Source organism: Doryrhamphus excisus, chromosome 23 (assembly GCF_030265055.1).
Source record: "Doryrhamphus excisus isolate RoL2022-K1 chromosome 23, RoL_Dexc_1.0, whole genome shotgun sequence".
NCBI lineage: Eukaryota > Metazoa > Chordata > Actinopteri > Syngnathiformes > Syngnathidae > Doryrhamphus > Doryrhamphus excisus.
In genome coordinates, this window is record NC_080488.1 from 2,990,665 (window position 1) to 3,013,030 (window position 22,366).

Here is a 22,366-nt window from a genome sequence, read left to right on the forward strand (position 1 = left end):
TATGTTTTTTTCTACCTGATTTTGCACATTTGGCCTTGTGTGACTTATACTCCAGAGCGACTTACGTACGTTTTTTTTTTTTTTACCTATTTATGTATTTTTGGCCTTGTGTGACTTATACTCCAGTGCGACTCCAGTTCTTATGGAAAAAGGAAAACGGTGAAAGTACAACACACACACAAGGATCCTCCTCGTGCAACCGGACTCTCGGTGTAGTAGAGTCCACGTTTGGAGACGTCGGCGGGTCTCACAGGGAGTGTTGTGCTTCACGCCGCCATCATCTTATTGCGACGCTAACTCACCAAGCTAGTGTTTTTTTTTTTTTGATTTTGTTAACACTTGAAAGAAAGTTTCTGTCTTGTTTAAGCGATAATATAACAAGTGTGATGCGTTTGAGGTCCTTCCTTTGTTCTGTGTATTTATAATGTGATTGAAATGTGAGCTGAAATAGATTTAACAGCCTGCCGGTAAGACATTCAGAACGCCGTACCTTCGTTATTTCCTCCACTATTACCAAGTGTCAGCTACACTTATCAAAAAGCTTTGTTTGGGGCTGGCTGGGTTCTATCATTGTACCGGGGGGGGCAGTATAATTTTCATTATGGAATACACACTACTATCTATGGTCAAATAAGTACTTGAGAAAAATGACCCACTGCAGCAAAAGTACTGTAACTTGACAGGATATTTGGACATAATGTCAAAGGGTTTTTTATTCATTCATTCATTTTCTACTGCTTATTCTCACAAGGGTGCTGGAGCCTATCCCAGCTGTTGACTGGTGGCCAGCCAATCACAGGGCACATATAGACAAACAACCATTCACACTCACATTCATACCTATGGACAATTTGGAGTCGCTAATTAACCTAGCATGTTTTTGGAATGTGGGAGGAAACCGGAGTACCCGGAGAAAACCCACGCATGCACGGGGAGAACATGCAAACTCCACACAGAGATGGCCGAGAGTGGGGAAAGACAAAATAAGAAGCCAAAAAGTTACCACTTCCACACAAAATAGGAGGAGAACTCATTCATTCACTCAATCATTCATTTTCTACTGCTCACTCTCACGAGGGTTGCTGGAGCCTATCCCAGCCGTCTTCAGGCGATAGGTGGGGTACACCCTGGACTGGTGGCCAGCCAATCACAGGGCACATATAGACAAACAACCATTCACACTCACATTCATACCTATGGACAACTTGGAGTCGCTAATTAACCTAGCATGTTTTTGGAATGTGGGAGGAAACCGGAGTACCCGGAGAAAACCCACGCACTCCACACAAAAGATGGCCGAGGGTGGGTAAAGACAAAATAAGAAGCCAAAAAGTTACCACTTCCACACAAAATAGGAGGAGAACTCCATTTGTGAAAATATTTGTGTATCAGAAATTTTATTTGCCTTCTTATTGGATATTGTATTGGGTTCGAGTGCGTTGTATGATGCTAACTGAGGTTGCTAACTGGAACTGTGTGCTAACCACTTGGCCACTATGCAGCCCTCAAAAGGTTTTTAATGTCTTTAAAAAAGATTAAAACCCGTTTTTTAGGTCATAAAAAAGTTTTTTTATGCTCTAATTCCCAAAATGTTGGATGCTACTTGGTCGGGTATGAAACCAATTTGATTCACATCTGATTCGCATCCGAACCCATTGGTTCTGTTAGGGATGTTTTGTGCAGGAAACCAGTTCCTAAATGGCCATGCGGTCAAACAAAGCGTTTTCTTCAAGGCCACTGGAGTCTTGTTGTGGTCCACGGCGTCCATGTTGTTGAATATAACATCAGGACACGCTGCCCTGTAATCCTCCTGGAGGAGGACCAAAAGAAGTCCAGTTCTGTTTGGATTTCAGCTTTTCAAAGGACGCGTGTCCACTCACAACGGGTCCCCTCCCTGCGACCCCCCAGCGCTCCCTCCCTCTCTCTGTGGCGACTTTGATCGATCCGACCACGTCTCCCGGTCCCGCATGTCATCTTTTTTCTTTGACACGGCTCTTCTCCCCCCCACCCCGCACTGCTTGGTATTCCGGAGTGGCAACGCTTGCACCATCTAAGATCCATCAGCTGCGATTGGAATGCCGCACCACGGCTTTGCGGAAATGGAGGGATGAAACGAACGGAGAGCTCGGTGGAGAGAGAGAGAGAGAGAGAGAGAGAGAGATGACAGGTCAATGGCGAGTTGACGTGGTGTCGGGAACCAAAGATTCAGGAAAAAGAGTCTTAGCGATTGTAATTAATGATTGAGTGAATATTTCCTCCATTGTCATTGTGCTCCATCCCTGAAGACTATTGGTTGCCTTGGCGATGACCGGTTGTCAACCAGACACATGCAATAAGAAAGACTGATCCACACTTTGTGAATGTCAGCTTCTTGTCCTCCTCATCTCCTCCGACTCCTCAGCCGGCGTCTCCTTTTCTCTCTTTGTGTGAGTTTGCGTGAGACAGATGTGCAGGATTACCTGACAGAAGGTGTTAGTCCTGGATGGGAGAGGGACAGTCTCATCTCCTGATGTGGCCATTTCACACGCCGAGTGTCACTCTTGGCCTCTGTGGAGTCCCAGGAGAGAATCACTGCAGCACTCCTTGTCCTCCCTAAAGTATTTGTGCCTTTAAACTGCCGAGGAGAGAAACGATCAATCGGGAGGAAGGTCTATGGAGGTTTTACTCATTCATTCATTTTCTACCGCTTATCCTCACGAGGGTCTCATGGGGTGCTGGAGCCTATCCCAGCTGTCTTCGGGCGAGAGGCGGGGTGGCCAGCCAATCACAGGGCACATATAGACAAACAACAATTCACACTCACATTCATACCTATGGACAATTTGGAGTCGCTAATTAACCTAGCATGTTTTTGGAATGTGGGAGGAAACCGGAGTACCCGGAGAAAACCCACGCATGCACGGGTAGAACATGCAAACTCCACACATAGATGGCCGAGGGTGGGGAAAGACAAAATAAGAAGCCAAAAAGTTACCACTTCCACACAAAATAGGAGGAGAACTCATTCATTCATTCTATTGTTTATCCTCACAAGGGTCGCGGGTGTGCTGGAGCCTATTCCAGCTATCTTCGGGCGAGAGGCGGGCGGGGTATACCCTGGACTGGTGGCCAGCCAATCACAGGGCACATATAGACAAACAACCATTCACACTCACATTCATACCTATGGACAATTTGGAGTCGCCGATTAACGTAGCATGTTTTTGGGAGAACATGCAAACTCCACACAGAGATGCTCAAGGGTGGAATCAAACTCATGTCTCCTAGCTATGAGGTCTGCATGCTAACCACATGTCCACCGTGCAGCTCTATGGAGGTTTCCGTGGCTTTAAAGCATTCAAACTGCATATACAACATATTGCTGTGTGTGCCTTGTAAAGAAGATGTGTTTGGTCCTGATCGACGTATTCAGCTTTTCATTTTTATTTATGAAACCAAAATGTAAAATCCCATCAGTCGACTGTGTGGCGTCGAGCAGCAGATGAATCAAATCAATGTTGCAACATGCTGAATGTCACCTTTTTGTTGTGGCAGCGTGGACGGTCACGCTGACACAAGAAAGCAGCTGCTACACAACACGAGCGACTCGACAATAACACACACAAACACAGCACTCTTAGGCAGAATGCTGTTTCATGATGATACTTTGTAGGGTACATGAGCCCATGGCTTGAGCCCGAGGGCCTCCGTCCCTTCATAAAACGTGGGGGGGGGGGTCCTCCTGTTGCTGAAATAATGTCATGTTTGCTACACTTTGTGACAAAGTGTGTTTGTCAGACATTCAAATGGTTTGTTTATGTACAGTAATGATGCTTTTAATAGCTGCGCTCATTAACAAGCTAATTTTCTCAGCCTGTTTTCAGGAGCCCCCCCCCCTCCTCCTCTCACAAAAAATGACTTTTGCTGAGTCAGCAATACGGTGGATTGACATGCGTTTGTGATTCAGAATTCACAAATCCCACAAATTTGCAGATTTTTCTTAATTTTGAATCACTTCCTGTCACCGGCTCTTATTTTGGAATGCTACACTTCCTGTTGGGGTTAATGTGCAGCCGCTTTGCTCCCACAAATTTCCAGATTTTTCTTGATTTTGAATCACTTCCTGTCACCGGCTCTTATTTTGGAATGCTACACTTCCTGTTGGGGTTAATGTGCAGCTGCTTTACTCCCACAAATTTGCTGATTTTTCTTAATTTTTAATCACTTCCTGTCCCCGGCTCTTATTTTAGAATGCTACACTTCCTGTTGGGGTTAATGTGCAGCCACCTTGCTCCCACAAATTTGCTAATTTTTCTTAATTTTGAATTACTTCCTGTCCCTGGCTCTTATTTTGGAATGCTACACTTCCTGTTGGGGTTAATGTGCAGCCGATTTACTCCCACAAATTTGTAGATTTTTCTTAATTTTGAATCACTTCCTGTCACAGGCTCTTATTTTGGAATGCTACACTTCCTGTTGGGGTTAATGCACAGCCGCTTTAACCCCACAAATTTGCAGATTTTTCTTAATTTTGAATCACTTCCTGTCCCCGGCTCTTATTTTGGAATGCTACACTTCCTGTTGGGGTTAATATGCAGCCGCGTTGCCCCCACAAATTTGCAAGTTTTTCTTACTTTTGAATCACTTCCTGTCCCCCGATCTTATTTTGGAATGCTACACTTCCTGTTGGAGTTAATGTACAGCCACTTTACTTCCACAAATTTGCAGTTTTTCTTAATTTTGAATCACTTTCTGTCCCCAGCTCTTATTTTGGAATGCTACACTTCCTGTTGGGGTTAATGTGCAGCCGCTTTACTCCCACAAATTTGCAGATTTTTCTTAATTTTGAATCACTTCCTGTCCCCCGCTCTTATTTTGGAACCCTACACTTCCTGTTGGGGTTAATGTGCAGCCACTTTACTCCCACAAATTTGCAAGTTTTTCTTAATTTTGAATCACTTCCTGTCCCTGGCTCTTATTTTGGAATGCTACACTTCCTGTTGGGGTTAATGTGCAGCCACTTTACCTCTGTGTAATTGTGTACAGCTGTTTTCAATTGTAATTAAACCCAGCATTGTCACAGGGACTGTGCTGCTTTATTGCCTTTTTTTGGTCCTCCACAAGTGTGAGTACCTGCTTAGGATTATTAAAATACTTTTCTTTGCACGTTGGTACCCGTGTGTACGCATCCTGGGGGCCCAGCGTTCGATTGCTCCACCCAGAACGTGATAATATCTATGTATGTATTGTATCTGTTTTACACATTGCATGCTGAGTACTACAAATTCATATGTTGGCATGTTTGCATTAATATTGAAAGACTGCTTTTGAATTTATTGAATTTATTGTTTTTAGGCTGGCATGATCAGAACGGAGGAAGATGAGTTCTTTATTGAGCCATTGGAAAGAGGCGACGGGGTGATTGAGGAGGAGGGGACACGAGGAGGAAGGTCGCACATCGTCTATCGCTCCTCAGCCGTAAAGAAGGCGCCCGTGGACGGCACGGCGGGAGGCTCCCACTCCAGAGGTCAGTCTGCGGCGCCGGTTTTGCGTACATGCTCTATTGTAACAACCCCCCCCCCCCCCCCCCGCCAACTCCTGTTGGAACACCCTGAGTAGGAGAGTTGTGTCCTTTGCATGTTTGGTTTCAAAAAATTTAATTTCCTCAACATAAACGCTCCTCGCGGCTGTAGGGAACCTGGGCTCCCTTCAAGGTGATACAACATCACTATAAAAGAAGACATGCTGTATTTCAATATGGAAATAAAAAAACACCCAATAGAGTTTGACCACATTGCACCTTCAACTGATCAGCAGATGAGCAATCTTTTGTCAGTATGAGAACACCTGAGACTAGCAATACTACATAAAGTACTACAAATTAGCTTCAATTCAATATATATTAAAGTATATATGAATTCATATCATATTTCACTGCAACGTATTAGCTAATACCCTACTGACATGAATATAAGACCCATTTTTGGTAATATACCCTATTTTCCGGACTATAAGTCGCACTTTTTTTCAATACGGCGCACCTGGAAGCGCAAGTTATTGTCTCCGTGGCTTTTTTATGACATCATCAGCGGTTGACACGGATACGTCACGGCTGTTCAAGAGTTGACTCCGAGCAAAACAAAATCGCCAATCGATCATTAAATTGTAAACCTATAAAAAGTGTTTTCAGTTAACAAACTTGATTTGGTTAGAGTACGTTTCCGTTTGTGTTGGCCTTCTACTACTTTGTCAAGATAAGATTTCAAAGATTTCCTACTTTTGACACCGGCATGACACTCGGATGCCTAATAATATCTCCCGATAAGGAGGGGGGGGAGGGGGGGGTTTCCATAGGAACACCCAGCCAGCGAGAACACACACACACACACACACACACTGCAGTGGAGTAACACTGATCTGGTTCTGCTGTTAGCGACACCTAAACACCCCCCCCCTCCTATATGGCTCGTGCATAGGCAGGATGTAAACACATGCGGATGCTTTGATCATACGTGTCTACACACACATATACTTATATATATACTTATACTATATACTTATATATATACACACACAATGCTCCACTGTTCCTGTTGCCTTTGAGTCTTTCCTTCTAATGAAGAGTGGGGTGTGGATCGATAGCGTGGGATACAGCAGGCCCTAGTGTGTTTGTGTGTGTGTGTGTGTGTGTGTGTTTGTGTGTGTGTGTGTTGTGTGGACGTCTGGCTTGAAATGCTGGGATTTTTTAAGGATAAGCAAACAGACAAGCAGGCATTTAAAGTCTCCATATTGGTTTAAAACCGTCTTATTATTACCCTCCTATTGTCTTTCTCCCCCGCCCCCCCTTGACGATCAATCAGAGCATTAAGCAAATGAATTGATAATCAATCAATCAATCATTTCTGTAGCGCTCTGGTTTAATTCGCAGCCCAGTTATTGAACAGCGGGGCTCATTTCCTGGCTAAAGACAAAAAAAGAACGGAGGTTATATTTAGCATCAGAGATGAAGAGGCAGCGAGATTGATCAGTTCCTTGCACCGCCAGTTTGAGGAGGTGTGAATCGATGCCCTAAGAGTGTGGGGGGGGGGGGGGGGGGGCAGGGACGGTATTCATTAATTAATTGCTGCACTGATAGAAAATGAAGGGTCGGCGTTTGTTTTGACCGTACAGATGTAACGCCGTTTTTTCAATATTCCTTTCCCCAATCCGATTCCGAATGACTTTTCCGAAAACAATAGCCACGTTTATATGGACCCAAATATTCTAATTCCATTCGGTTTATTTGCTCAAACGGAAAAAATGTAACCTTTGTATACATCTCATTCCGAAAGAAAAGTGCCAATCCGAATGAATATATAATCGAATTCCCACAGGTGGAATATTCCTTTCCCCAATCCGATTGACGTATCTTGTATCCACTCAATGGGAAAGTTGTCAGACTGAGTTCTTCTTCGTGGTGTTTTTCTTCTTCTGTTGTTTATTGGCGGTTGGCAAGCAGGTTTCGTGTGCATTAAAAAAATAAATAAATTACCTGCTAAAAATGCGACTTATACTCCAGTGCGACTTATGTTTTTTTCTACCTAATTATGCATTTTTGGCCTTGTGCGACTTATGTATGTTTTTTTTTCAAACTAATTATGCATTTTGGCCTGGTGCGACTTATACTCCAGTGCAACTTATGTATGTTTTTTTTCTACCTAATTATGCATTTTTGGCATTGTGCGACTTATACTCCAGTGTGACTTATGTATGTTTTTTTTCGAACTAATTATGCATTTTGGCCTTGTGCGACTTATACTCCAGTGCGACTTATGTATGTTTTTTGCTACCTAATTATGCATTTTTGGTCTTGTGCGACTTATACGCCGGAGCGACTTATGTATGTTTTTTCTACCTAATTATGCATTTTGGCCTTGTGCGACATATAATCCAGTGCGACTTATGTATGTTTATTTTTTTTTTACCTAATTTTTGAATTTTTGCCTTGTTCGACTTATACTCCAGTGCAACTTATGTATGTTTTTTGCTACCTAATTATGCATTTTTGGTCTTGTGCGACTTATACGCCGGAGCGACTTATGTATGTTTTTTCTACCTAATTATGCATTTTTGGCCTTGTGCGACTTATACTCTGGAGTGACTTATGTATGTTTTTTCTACCTAATTATGCATTTTTGGTCTTGAGCGACTTATGTATGTTTTTTTCTACCTAATTATGCATTTTTGATCTTGTGTGACTTATAGTCCAGAAAATACGATATTAAAAAACTAAACAAAAATCTGAGTGAATAGTGCAATTAAATAAAAATGAGCTGACGCCAAATAAACGTGGTGTATTTTAGGTCAGTGGAGCAATCTGAAATATGTATGAATCCCGTGTTTTATGTATGTAATAACGTGTCGTGTACCACTGGTGTTACTGGTGACAGTGGGCATACGTGTCAGCAGAGGTGAGCATGAGCGCCATGTATCACCTGCGTGTCACCAAATGCATGCTCAAAAGGCACACGCGTGGTGCTGAAACACTCTCACACACTACATACGTGTGAACGTCCCGTGTGTGCCTCAAGCAGGAAATCACAGCGCGGCGAGGGGACGTATTCCTGCAGCCAGCTGCTTCCTGCGGCTGCCGGCACCATCCCTGGAGAGCGCGACTGGCTTCTTATTATCACACATAACGTGTGTGTGTGTATTTGTGTGTGTATGTTTGTATTTGTGTATTTGTGCATGCACTGTTTTTGTTTTTCTCGCCTGTTTAACAAGTGACTGATTGCGCCGGTGCGTCCACCAGTGTGGATTCGCCCGCCTGTGTTCTCCCGCCGGCTGCTCACCTGCGAGGATGCTCCCAGCAGGCCTTCCATTGAGCCGTCACTCAGCAGTGCTGCTGCCATCTTTATCTTTTATGCAGAGCCTGCTTGTGGACATAATAGCAGGGTGGATCTAAATTTCACCCCCCACACACACACACACACTGATTGTTTTTGTGTGGGAATAGTGGGCGACAAGTAGGGAAGCCTTGAAGGGGTAAAGAGGTATATTATTATCACAGCTGTGATGGAGAGTGTCTCGAAAATAATAGTGTTTTGACAAGATTAACGCTTTTCGGACTCTTCTGCCACATACTGAAATGCTGCGACTAAGTTCAAAGGTCATGTATGATTTATTTAAAGGGGACCTATTATATTTTTTTCCACTTTTCTGACCAATAAATGTAGTTAGAATGCTTAGAGGAATTGAATTCATTCAGTTTTTTAGAATTATTAGCCACGTTTACATGAGCAGTTTTTCTCTTTCCGAATGGAATCTTTCCGAATGAACTTTCCGAAAGCAATGGTATACATGGAAAGGAATATTCCAATCGCGTGTCTACATAATCAACCAGAATAGTCAATGGGGCATGCCCAGTAAAACGTAAACACCAACATCATGTGATACCGACTTCCTTGAGTTTTTCTTTCACTTATTACTTATTATATACTTATTATAATTATATTATTTTTATTATTATTATTATTATATGTATAATTATTATCCAATAAAAATATTATATTATTATATATGTACAATTATTACACAATAATTATAATTATTATTATTTATTATAATAATGTACAATTATGATATTATAATAATATACAATTATTATTATTATTATTATAATTTTTTGTTTTTTGCTATGATAATACATTATTTATTTATAAATTTTTATTATTATTATTATATACAATTATATAATAATAATAATAAATTGTTTATTTAATTTTTATTAATTATTATTGATTATTATTGTATAATAATAATCGTACATTATTATTATTACTATTCATTCATTCATTTTCTACCGCTTTTCCTCTTATTATTATTATTATTATTATTATTATTATTATTATTATTATTATTATTATTATTATTATTAAGGATTCCTGGCTGGAATCTATCTATAGTGTCCCAACTCCCAACTTTGTCCCAACTTTTTTTGGCAGAAGAAGAACGCAGTCTGACAACTTTCCGATTCCGCGGATAAAAGATACCTCAATCGGATTAGGGAAAAGGAATATTCCACCCCTGTGAATCCGATTATATATTCATTCGGATTGGCACTTTTCTTTCGGAATGAGGTGTATACAAAGGTTACATTCCGAATGGAATTGGACTATTTGGGTCCATGTAAACGTGGCTATTGTTTCCGTGTTGGTCTCATATTTGAGTGATGCCATGAGATAAGGTGCATTATCCAGATTTAACTGACTTTTAAGCGTATCAATTTGCAATTATAATAATAATAATAATACGGCATTCCGTGTATGCAGGCTTAGCGGCGAGCAGCAGGTAGCGCTTGTTGTGTGACGGCGGTTACGTGCAGCAGACCTCCCTGAGGGTGGTCAGTGTTATTATATGTGTGTGTGTGTGTGTGTGTGTTAGCATGCGTTATGTAATGGGCGACCCAGGGGATGGGAGCTCATGGATGATGAGATGGCGTGTGACTTCCTTCCTCCCACCACTGTCACAACGCCGCATCCACACCTCCGCACGCGGATCGTGCTAAATCTGGCGTTCCTCAGAGAAGTGTGGGAGCCATCGACGACTGATTTGACCGTGTTTGGTTTCCGTATAGCAACTCAACGCCGTGTTTAACCTCAATACATACATGTGAAATGAGGCGTGGTCAGTCCGAAATAACGGAAAACACCTGCGTGAGTGTTGAGATGGAAACATGCGGTTTGCGAGGTTCTTTGACATGGCGGCTGATTCCGTCTCGTGAATGACGCTTTCATTGCTCTGGAGGCCCCAATATATTCATGGCCATTACAGCACCGTGTGCAGTGGGGGGGTTTGGGTTCCTGCGTGGGCACCGTTCTACGTCTTACATGAGTGAGAAGCATAAACATGGACAACATGAATATATTATGATTGCAATAGAATATGGCCTATTGGTAATAATAATAATAATAAATTTTATTTGTATAGCACTGTTCAGAGTACTCAAAGACGCTTTACAGTAGCGAAAAAAGAAATGGTAATGGTTTTATTTCATTTCAGATTACAATTGAATGCATCACATAATCAGTTCACAGTTCCACATGTCCAAAAGGAGTAGGAAGAAGCAAAGCTTATTAAATCCTACCCCTCCATCTGGTACTTTTACAATCAGTAACTGTTACATTTGTTCACTTCCTGCTTTCCTAATATAGTTTAAGTTGGTTTTTTGTTTGTTTTTGTTCGTTTTATTTTTTTGAACTTTTTTTGAACTTATTTTTTTATTTTTTTATTTTTTTTTTAATTTTTAATTTTTTTTAATGTTTTTATGTTTTTTTAATTTTATATTCACATTTATACTTTTTTTTATTTACAACATATTGCGCAACTGCAGGGTCTTGAGACACATGCTAACTCGCAAACTAGAGAGCTAGCGACCTAAACGGTAGCCTTCAAGTTATTTCCTTTAAACTTAAATAGCCAAAAACTTACCACTTCCACACGCATAGGGAGGATAACTATTAACAGTTATTTAACCTTTAACATGAACATTAATCAAACGTAGTAATTTTTTCTGGGTACATGATACCATACAGCATCCATATCAAACTTGCGCGGGGCCGCACTAACATTAAACTTTCATATCAAGGCGGGGTCCTCAAACTAGTGTCCTGCGGGCCACATTTGGCCCGCGGGCTGCGTGTTTGAGGCCCCTGATGTAGAGGTAATAGTGATTTTGACGCTTATTTTGACTTTGTTATGCCGCTTTGTCCTAATGCAAGGTTGTTGTTTTTTTTGCAGTAATAATAATAATAATGCTAATTTCACTACCTTTGCCGCCATATGCATCACCTCTGTAGTGACGAGACGCCGATAGAGCCTCACCTAAGGCGAAGGCGCAGATGTGCTGATGCCTCAGAAAAGTTAGTTCACCGTCTTGGGCCCAGCGCCTACATACGTTACTGACGTCTGTGATCCTGCGACTTCTCGTCATCTCTCAGAACAGAATGATTCCAGCTGACAAACCGGGAAACTTCTAGCTGAGTATCATGAATGTGAGGCGTTTTGCACTTCTCCTTTCCTCGCTTGTCACTGAAATACTTCCTTCCACCCAGGGATGCACTGCGTTTTTTTTGTAGTATATTTGTGGAAATAAAAAATGAGTGCTGTGCATGTACATGGAAGCTAGCCACTCCTCTCAGAGCAATCATTGGCTGTGCTAACACGAACACATCAGCAACTATTGTTCATTTGTGCTGCTTAAATGATGCCAAGTAAATCAGAACCGGATAAATAAGAATCAGACTGAATTACATATGTAGTATAAAGTCTAGTTATCGTAGTTTTCCACTAATAAGCTAAGTATTTTTCTTGTGTAGCTTATAAGGAAGTCAGACGGAAGCAGCCACAATGCTGGTGTCCGCCCCGTGGCAAACGTGTTGCTCTCTCTGTCTGGGTAGTTAGCGCCGAGATTGCCAATAAATAGTGCCCGTGGCCTTCAGCATCGCCGGCGCGGAGAGATTTGTGTCCTCGTGCCTGATTGGACGCAGCCGAGCCATCTTGTTAATCAGGAAACACTGTGGGGACACATTGTGTGTGTGTGTGTGTGTGTGTGTGTGTGTGTGTGTGTCCCACATCCTCATACTGTAAATGTTGGCTCAAGAAAAAGAGGTGTGTCGTGTGTATATATATATATATATATATATATATATATATATATATATATATAATAAAGAAATTATAAATAAATAAAATTATATAAATAAATAAAAATTACACACATATATATGTGTAATTTTAATTTATTTATATAATTTTCTTTATTTATTTTTACGTTTCATTTATTTATGTATATAATTTTCTTTATTTATTTTTATGTTTCATTTATTTATGTATATAATTTTCTTTATTTATTTATCAATTTTTATTATATATATATATACCCTGATATATATATATATATATATATATATATATATATATATTATAAATATATATATATATATATATATATATATATATATATATATATATATATTATAATATATATATATATATATATATATATATATATATATATATATATATATATATATATATATATATATTTATAATATGTATATATATATATTATAAATAAATAAATAAAATTATATAAATAAATAAAAATTACACATATATGTGTAGAATTTTTATTTATTTATATAATTTTATTTATTTATTTTGTATACGTTTTATTTATTTATTTATATTTTTTTATTATATATATATATATTATAGCATGACTGTGGGTGAGAAATTAGACAATTACCTTGAATTCAAAACATCCAAACTTTGTTTGTACTACGTTTTGAAAAGATGGTTTTCCAAGAGCTAATAAGAAGTGACAGCACGGAGTAGAGTCACCTTAACCCTGTCACTTCAGTTTCTCATCATCTTTTTTTTTCTTTTTTTTTGTCATCGTAACGCAACAATCACAACATGGCGAACATATCCAACACCACTGCACACCTTTCAGCGTAAGAGTAAAAATCTTTGTTCAAAGCACAAACGGCGTGTCATCGTATCTCACCGTGTCCGGAATAATCATTTGGAAAATGTGTCCAAATGTTGGAGGTTGAAGCAGAAGTCTCATCCAAGCATCTTCATTTTGCCACAACAGGAGGTTGTTTTATATATATATATATATAATATATAATATATATATATTATTATAGGTTATTATATAATAAAATAATAAGATATTATTGTTGTTATTATTATTATATCATTATTATAATAATTATATAATATTATTAATAATGTTAGAATAATATAATGATTATTTTATTATTGTAATAATGTACAATTATTATACCATAATAATAATAATAACTTATTTATTATTATTGTTGTCATATACAATTATTATATATAATAATAATAATATACAATTATATAACAACAATAATAATAATAAATAACAGGAGGTTGTTATATATATTATTATAGGTTGTTATTATATATAAAAAATAAGATGTTATTATTCTTATTATTATATAATAATAAGAATAATAATATAATCTATTTTATTATTAATATAATAATAATAATTGTTATTGTAATTATAATTATTGTAGTCATTAATAATAATAATAAAATTAATAATTATTATTGTTATATACCATTATTATATATAATAATAATATACTGGCTTAAAGGATTCCTGGCTGGAATCTATCTATAGTGTCCCAACTCCTAAAAGAACTACTATGATGCTTTCTTTGGCCACTTAATCACTAGCTAGCCTATGAAGCTGTGCCATAACCAAGACGTATCATATTTGTCGACTGTATTGTAAAGCTCAATGGGATGGCATTATACATATATATATATTATATTATATATTATATATTATATATGTTTCTGTATTCAGACGTTATGTGAAGAACGGGTTCCGACATAAGAAGACTTGTTGTAGAAATCCCACCATGTGGCTTCATGAGGACTTCCTTGTGGAAGAATACAACAGGATGTCGGTTGAAATCCTCCCACTTCTTACTCATTTTCCTTCCCTTCTTTTAGTGCCATCACCTGTTCTGTCCTGGAGGTAGCCTCGGGGCTGACAGGTGTGTGTGTGTGTGTGTGTGTGTGTGTGTGTGTGTGTGTGTGTGACTGAATAGTATTTATATGGCTCTTGTGTAATGATTCCCCAGACCTTTTTTTTAAATATATTTTAGTTGTTTGGGCTGCCTTTTTAGATTTATCCCCATTTTACACTTTTGACACTTGCATCCGCAAAGTTTATAAACTTCACATTTGACATCTAAATTGTCTCCACGGCACTTATGTAACCCCCCCGACTGAAAAAGACGGTACTCTTCTTTCCTGTTTACTGGCATACATGCTCAATTTTTTTTATCCACGCCACCTGAATGGATTCATTAGAGTGCCGGGAAAAAAAAAAGGATGCACGAGGGATTTCAGGTGACATATTGGTGTCATCACAAAATGTCACAATCTTGCCGTGTTTACCAACTTTGCATCATTATGTTGCCTTGCACGTGACTTCTGTTTATACGGAAATATTAGCGGCTTCATTTGCATATCCACATTCCTGAACTAATATTGTGGCAGGCCAGCTGTGGTGGGGGGGGGGGTCGCAGCCTGTATTTAAAGAATGAATATTAACAGAAGAAGCTAATTAAAATCTCGGAGTGTCCCCCATGCTTCCAAAGTAGACATTAGCACAGCGCTAATAAGGTGATTTCCATCAGGCGTAGTCGGGCGAACAGTCGCCACGGTGACGGCGGCCATGGATGGGTGAGCGTTGGTCAGGGTGATTAAGGGAAAATTAATTCTGAATATTTCCTTTCATTTTCCGTCACAAAGGCAGATATATATATATATATATATATATATATATATATATATATATATATATATATATATATATATATATATATACATATACATATACATATATACATATATACATATACATATATACATATAGGGTTCAATTCCACCCTCAGCCATCTCTGTCTGGGATAGGCTCCAGCACCCCTGCGACCCTTGTGAGGATAAGCGGGTAGAAAATGAATGAATTAATGAATGAATGAGTTCTCCTATTTTGTGTGGAAGTGGTAACTTTTTGTCTTCTTATTTTGTCTTTCACCACGCCCGAAAACAGCTGGGATAGACTCCAGCACCCCCGCGACTCTCGTGAGGATAAGCGGGTAGAAAATGAATGAATTAATGAATGAATGAGTCCTCCTATTTTGTGTGGAAGTGGTAACTTTTTGGCTTCTTATTTTGTCTTTCCCCACCCTCGGCCATCTCTGTGTGGAGTTTGCATGTTCTCCCCGTGCATGCATGGGTTTTCTCCGGGTACTCCGGTTTCCTGCCACATTCCAAAAACATGCTAGGTTAATTGGCGACTCCAAATTGTCCATAGGTATGAATGTGAGTGTGAATGGTTGTTTGTCTATATGTCATTTCCATAGAAGATCCGCATCCTAATCAGCCTTTTTGCCTTTGTTTAACAAACTGTGTCAAATGCATTCTTTGTGACTTTGCATGGAACTGCAATCTGCTGAGTCATGGTTTCTAAAGGACACGCAGCACACATCACTTCCCTTTCCAAATGCAACCTCCTCGTCTCTGCTCTTTCCTGGCTGGCAGTTCCTATTCTTAGCAGGGGGGATGTCATGTTCTCCATTACAACCCAACAGATACTCCTGTCTGCTTGTGCTTACTCTTGCTGTGTGTGTGTGTGTTGTGTGTGTGTGTGTGTGTGTGTTGTGTCCAGAACTGGTGCGTCTCTTGCACCTCATGTATGACTTTCCAGAGCCGGTGCCTGACATTGGCGAGATCATTTCCATCTTTGTGTCTTGGTGTGTGTGGACTTTCCAGCTGTAATCAGTTTCCATGTCTGCTCTCATAATAACCCTCAATGTTTTCACAATTCAGCATGATTTCATTTAGTGTTTAAGGGAAAATTAATTCTGAATATTACATAACAATCTGACAAAGAAGGCTAAATTCATCACACAGCAAAGTAACACTCAAAGGTTAGCTAAGAAATGTACAATACAAGTACCAATACAAGTTTACTCTTTTAATATTAATATTAATATTAATATTATAGAGAATTTGTATTGTACATTTCTTAGCTAACCTTTGAGTGTTAATTTGCTGTGTGATGAATTTAGCCTTCTTTGTAAGGTGACACTGTGAGTCAGACTGTTATATTGAATAATTAATAATTAATAAATTAATATTAATAGTAATAGTAATATTAATATTTCATTTAGTGCTTAAGGGAAAATTAATTCTGAATATTTCCTTTCATTTTCCATCAGAAAAGCAGATTATGTTTATAATATCATTTTTACACTACATCTCTGTAGTCGGTCATAAGTGGGTCAAAAATGACAAAAATGAAAAAAAAATATTTCATATTCCAGGTATTCCTCAAAAAAACATGTTTTTGATATCATGCCATTGACATTTTTAATGTACCTTTTATACATTTTAAGAAATTTTAGTTTTTATGTTTCTAACCCAACCTTCCATAAGTGGGTCAAAAATGACAAAAATGAAAGATTTTTGTGATTTCATATTCCAGGTATTCCTCAAAAAACATGTTTTTGATATCATGCCATTCACATTTTTAACGTACCTTTTATGCATTTTAAGAAATTTTACTTTTTGTCAGATTTTGTGCGTGTAACCAATCAATAAGTCGACATGATGCATTTAAATGCACACCTCAAGCTATGTGTTGTACCGTAAATTTGGGTGTACAAGCTGTGAGGACCTTGCGGCTCTTATCTTTGACACGAGCCAAACATGTGCTCGGAGGCCATTACTCAATATAAACAATCTGACTCGTGGTGTCATATGACAAAGAAGGCTAAATTCATCACACAGCAAATTAACACTCAAAGGTTAGCTAAGAAATGTATAATACAAGTTTACTCTTTTAATGTTTTCTCACAATTCAGCATGATTTCATTTGGTGCTTAAAGGAAAATTAATTTTGAATATTTCCTTTCTTTTTCATATTTCTGTGTGGTAATGTAAATTTGGGTGTATAAGCTGCGGCCACACTCACGCATCCCGGTACGAGCCTGTGAGGACCTTGCGGCTCTTATATAATATAACAATCTGACTCATGGTGTCATCTGACAAAGAGGGCTAAATTCATCACACAGCAAAGTAACACTCAAAGGTTAGCTAAGAAATGTACAATACAAGTTTACTCGCAATTCAGCATGATTTCATTTAGTACCTCCGTAATGCAACATCAGTAATCATTTCATGTTCATTTAAAAAATATATAAATAAAAAACCCAACTCGGCTGAATAGTCTTTCATACTCTCCCATCCCGAGCCTCTCACTGCGTCTGGGATTAGTAGGTATTACTTGCTCCGCCGAGCGAGGAGAATGAGACAGTCCAGCCCCGAGATTTGAAGGGCATGGAAAATATTCCTTTCTAATAAATTTTTTTTTTTTTAATGAAATCTCCTCAGAGGATGTAGAGCAGCCTGTGTTTGCCCTGCGGACTGGACTGGGCCTTATGGGTTACTTCATAGTGAATGTAATTTGTGGATTATTGCTTAGTACAAGTGGGATTAGCCTAAAAGTATAAAGTAATGAATGCAAACCACTTAATAATTTTACTTTAGGCTGAGCTTTTTTTTTGCAGTATTAATGATTAATGTATTCTTAGTGATGTAACGATGCACGGGCTATTTAGCTAGTTATCACAGAGGACATATAGACAAACAACCATTCACACTCACATTCATACCTATGGACAATTTGGAGTCGCTAATTAACCTAGCATGTTTTTGGAATGTGGGAGGAAACCGGAGTACCCGGAGAAAACCTTGGAGAACATGCAAACACCACACAGTGATGGCCGAGGGTGGAGAAAGACAAAATAAGAAGCCGAAAAGTTACCACTTCCACACAAAATAGGAGGAGAACTCATTCATTTTCTACCACTTATCCTCACGAGGGTCAAGGGGGGTGCTGGAGCCTATCCCAGCTGTCTGGGTACACCCTGGACTGGTGGCCAGCCAATCACAGGGCACATATAGTAGACAAACAACCATTCACACTCACATTCATACCTATGGACAATTTGGAGTTACCAATTAACCTAGCATGTTTTTGGAATGTGTACCCGTAGAAAACCTCGGAGAACATGCAAACTCCACACAGAGATGGCCAATGGTGGGGAAAGACAAAATAACAAGTCAAAGAGTTACCACGTCCACACAAAATAGGAGGAGAACTCATTCATTCATTCATTTTCTACCGCTTATCCTCACGAGGGTCAAGGGGGTGCTGGAGCCTATCCCAGCTCTCTTCGGACGTGGGAAAAGACAAAATAAGAAGCCAAAAAGTTACCACTTCCACACAAAATAGGAGAACTCATTCATTCATTTTGTACCGCTTATCCTCACAAGGGTCGCGGGGGGTGCTGGAGCCTATCCCATCTGTCTTCAGGTGTGGAGAAAGACTAAATAAGAAGTCAAAAAGTTACCACTTCCACACAAAATAGGAGGAGAACTCCATTTGTGGAAATATTTGGATGTCAGAAATTTGATTTGCATTCTTATCAGGAAGTGTATTGGGTTAGAGTGCGTTGTATGACGCTAACTGAGGTTGCTAACTGTACCTGTGCACCCTTTGTTTGCATGTTCTCCCCGAACATGCAAACTCCACGGCCATTCAAACCTAAAAAGTGAAAATAGAAATAGTTTAATTATGCAGTATTTTTCCCTAAATGGCTTTTGATGTAGCTCATCTGCAAATAATTCAAAATATTCAAAATATTCTAATCGATTTGAATCATAAAAAAATATAAATGTATCATACAGTTTAACAGACAAATATGAATATTTATCTATCTTAATATACATCAAGAAAGCCCCAGTGTCCCTTGTTTGCCTTCTGTCTGTGTGGACTGTGATTTGATTACATTGGAGCTTCATTAGAAGGGAGGGAGAGAGACGGAGGGGGAGGACACCCCCCCACCCCCATCTTAGGTTACACATGCATGGAAGAAGCGGCATTGATCATCCATGTGCATGAAACATACTGTCCTGTGTATGGCTGCTTTCTCACGGTGCATCTTTTCTTGTAACCACGACACACGAGTCTTATTTATGTCTTAAATGGCTTATTTTCGTAATATGAATGCAAAGGTGATTATGTGGTGAATGCTGAATATTGCAAATGCTATGCATGTAAACATTTGCTGGTACCGTCCATATTTTGCGGGTAGAATAAAATGTGTGTCAGTAGAAAGCGTGCACAGCGAGAGTAGCACATGGCTTCCTACTGGAGCAGACACATGCCACGCTGACACTCGCCAAGGGCCTAAGCATGAGCTTGTTTGTGTGCCATGTCTCCAAGTTTCTTCACAGCTTGTCTTTAAAACTCTTCTCATCCCGCTATCCTCACCCGCCCCTTATTTCCCGTACCGAATCTGCTCCCGTTGTGTTTTGATTGGCGGCGTTCTGATTTCATATTCCAGGTATTCCTCAAAAAACATGTTTTTGATATCATGCCATTCACATTTTTAACGTACCTTTTATACATTTTAAGACATTTTAGTTTTTGTGTTACTACCCCAACCTGCCATAAGTGGGTCCAAAATGACAAAAATGAAAATTGTTATCATTTCATATTCCAGGTATTCCTCAAAAAACATGTTTTTGATATCATGCCATTCACATTTTTAACTTACCTTTTATACATTTTAAGACATTTTAGTTTTTGTGTTACTACCCCAACCTTCCATAAGTGGGTCAAAAATGTAAAATTGTTATAATTTCATATTCCAGGTATTTCTCAAAAACATGTTTTTGATATCATGCCATTCACATTTTTAACTTAGCTTTTATACATTTTAAGAAATTTTAGTTTTTGTGTTACTACCCCAACCTTCCATAAGTGGGTCAAAAATGACAAAAAAATATTATTTCATATTCCAGGTATTCCTCCAAAAACATGTTTTTGATATCATGCCATTTACATTTTTAATGTACTTTTTATACATTTTAAGAAATTTTAGTTTTTGTGTTACTACCCCAACCTTCCATAAGTGGTCAAAAATGAAAAAAAATGAAAACAATTTATTTTTTCATGTTCCAGGTATTCCTCAAAAAACATGTTTTTGATATCATTCCATTCACATTTTTAACTTACCTTTTATACATTTTAAGAAATTTTAGTTTTTGTGTTACTACCCCAACCTTCCATAAGTGGGTCAAAATGAAAAAAAGGAAAAAAATGAAAACAATTTATTATTTCATATTCCAGGTATTCCTCAAAAAACATGTTTTTGATATCATGCCATTCACATTTTTAACTTACCTTTTATGCATTTTAAGAAATTTTAGTGTTTGTGTTACTACCCCAACCTTCCATAAGTGGGTCAAAAATGACCCGCATGCATTTTCTATGGAATCCAATAGGAACCTTTGATTCTTATCAACTTTGGCTGTCAGAAAAACTAAATATAATACTAAATATCATACAAGTGATTATTCCTAACCAAAATGGCAAAATTGGCATAAAAACGCATTGATAATGGAAGAGTGTAGGGTCCAGTCACTCGTGCATCTAAGGGTTAATGAGCGCTACAAGCTGTGATCATTTTGATAATGATGTATCACTTTCACCTAAATGATAAATGGCTTTTTTAAATTGTTTCTAATTGATAACTGCTCTGAGAGACTTTGTTATGAAACCCTGCCAATTTAGTAACACCGATACACTGTGGTGCCTTATTAATTCTCTCCCTTCTGGCTCGGAGCTCTGTGCCATTGAAGAGTTCTCCATCTGTGCTTGGGTGTCTGGCCCGAATATGTACGCATATTTTATGCTTTAAACACTTTTATTCTAATAGCCGAGTTGTTGGTTTCTTTAAGCGTACATTGCTTTGTGTGATGTCTGTTTATTTATTATCCTGTTAAGGTTGGAGGGCTTGAAGGTTGTCAATCAACGAACCGGTGTCAATCAATTGGTGTTTATGAAGGCCAAAGCAGGTCACGGAGTCTGTGCTTCAGGAAGCAGATGGCGTCCACCTGTAGGGGCCTGTGGGGACTTTTAACTGGTCCACCTGCGGCTGTTTTGGGGTTGTCGTGCAGGTGTTGAAAGCCAGTAAATGCAGAAGGAGAGGATGACTCGGATAGACTCCAGATGAACATTTCATTCATTCATTCATTTTCTACCGCTTTTCCTCACGAGGGTCGTGGGGAGTGCTGGAGCCTATCCCAGCTGTCTTGGGTGGGGAAAGACAGAATAAGAAGCCAAAAAAGTTACCACTTCCACACAAAATAGGAGGAGAACTCATTTATTCATTCATTTTCTACCGCTTATCCTCATGAGGGTCATGGGGGCAGCTGGAGCCTATCCCAGCTGTCTTCGGCCGAGAGGACTGGTGGCCAGCCAACCACAGAGCACATATAGACAAACAACCATTCACACTCACATTCATACCTATGGACAATTTGGAGTCGGCAATTAACCTAGCATGTGTTTGGAATGTGGGAGGAAACCGGAGTACCCGGAGAGAACCCACGCATGTACGGGGAGAACATGCAAACTCCACGCAGAGATGGCCGAGGGTGGGGAAAGACAAAATAAGAAGCCAAAAAATTACCACTTCCACACAAAATAGGAGGAGAACTCATTTATTCATTCATTTTCTACCGCTTTTCCACACGAGGGTCGCGGGGGACGCTGGAGCCTATCCCAGCTGTCTACATGCGAGAGGCGGGGTACACCCTGGACTGGTGGCCAGCCAATCACAGGGCACATATAGACAAACAACCATTCACACTCACATTCATACCTATGGACAATTTCGCCAATAACCTAGCATGTTTTTGGAATGTGGGAGGA

The 22,366-nt window shown here is 39.0% G+C and overlaps 1 protein-coding gene across 3 annotated transcripts in view; it reads left to right on the plus strand.

Moving 5' to 3' along the window:
• Positions 1 to 22,366, plus strand: part of adamts2a (ADAM metallopeptidase with thrombospondin type 1 motif, 2a) — a 130,903-nt gene that overhangs the window by 63,991 nt on the left and 44,546 nt on the right. For all 3 annotated transcript variants that reach the window (XM_058063076.1, XM_058063074.1, XM_058063075.1), the window contains exon 3: positions 5,335 to 5,506. In XM_058063076.1, coding sequence (XP_057919059.1) covers positions 5,335 to 5,506 — 172 coding nt within the window. The remainder of the gene's footprint in view (positions 1 to 5,334; positions 5,507 to 22,366) is intronic.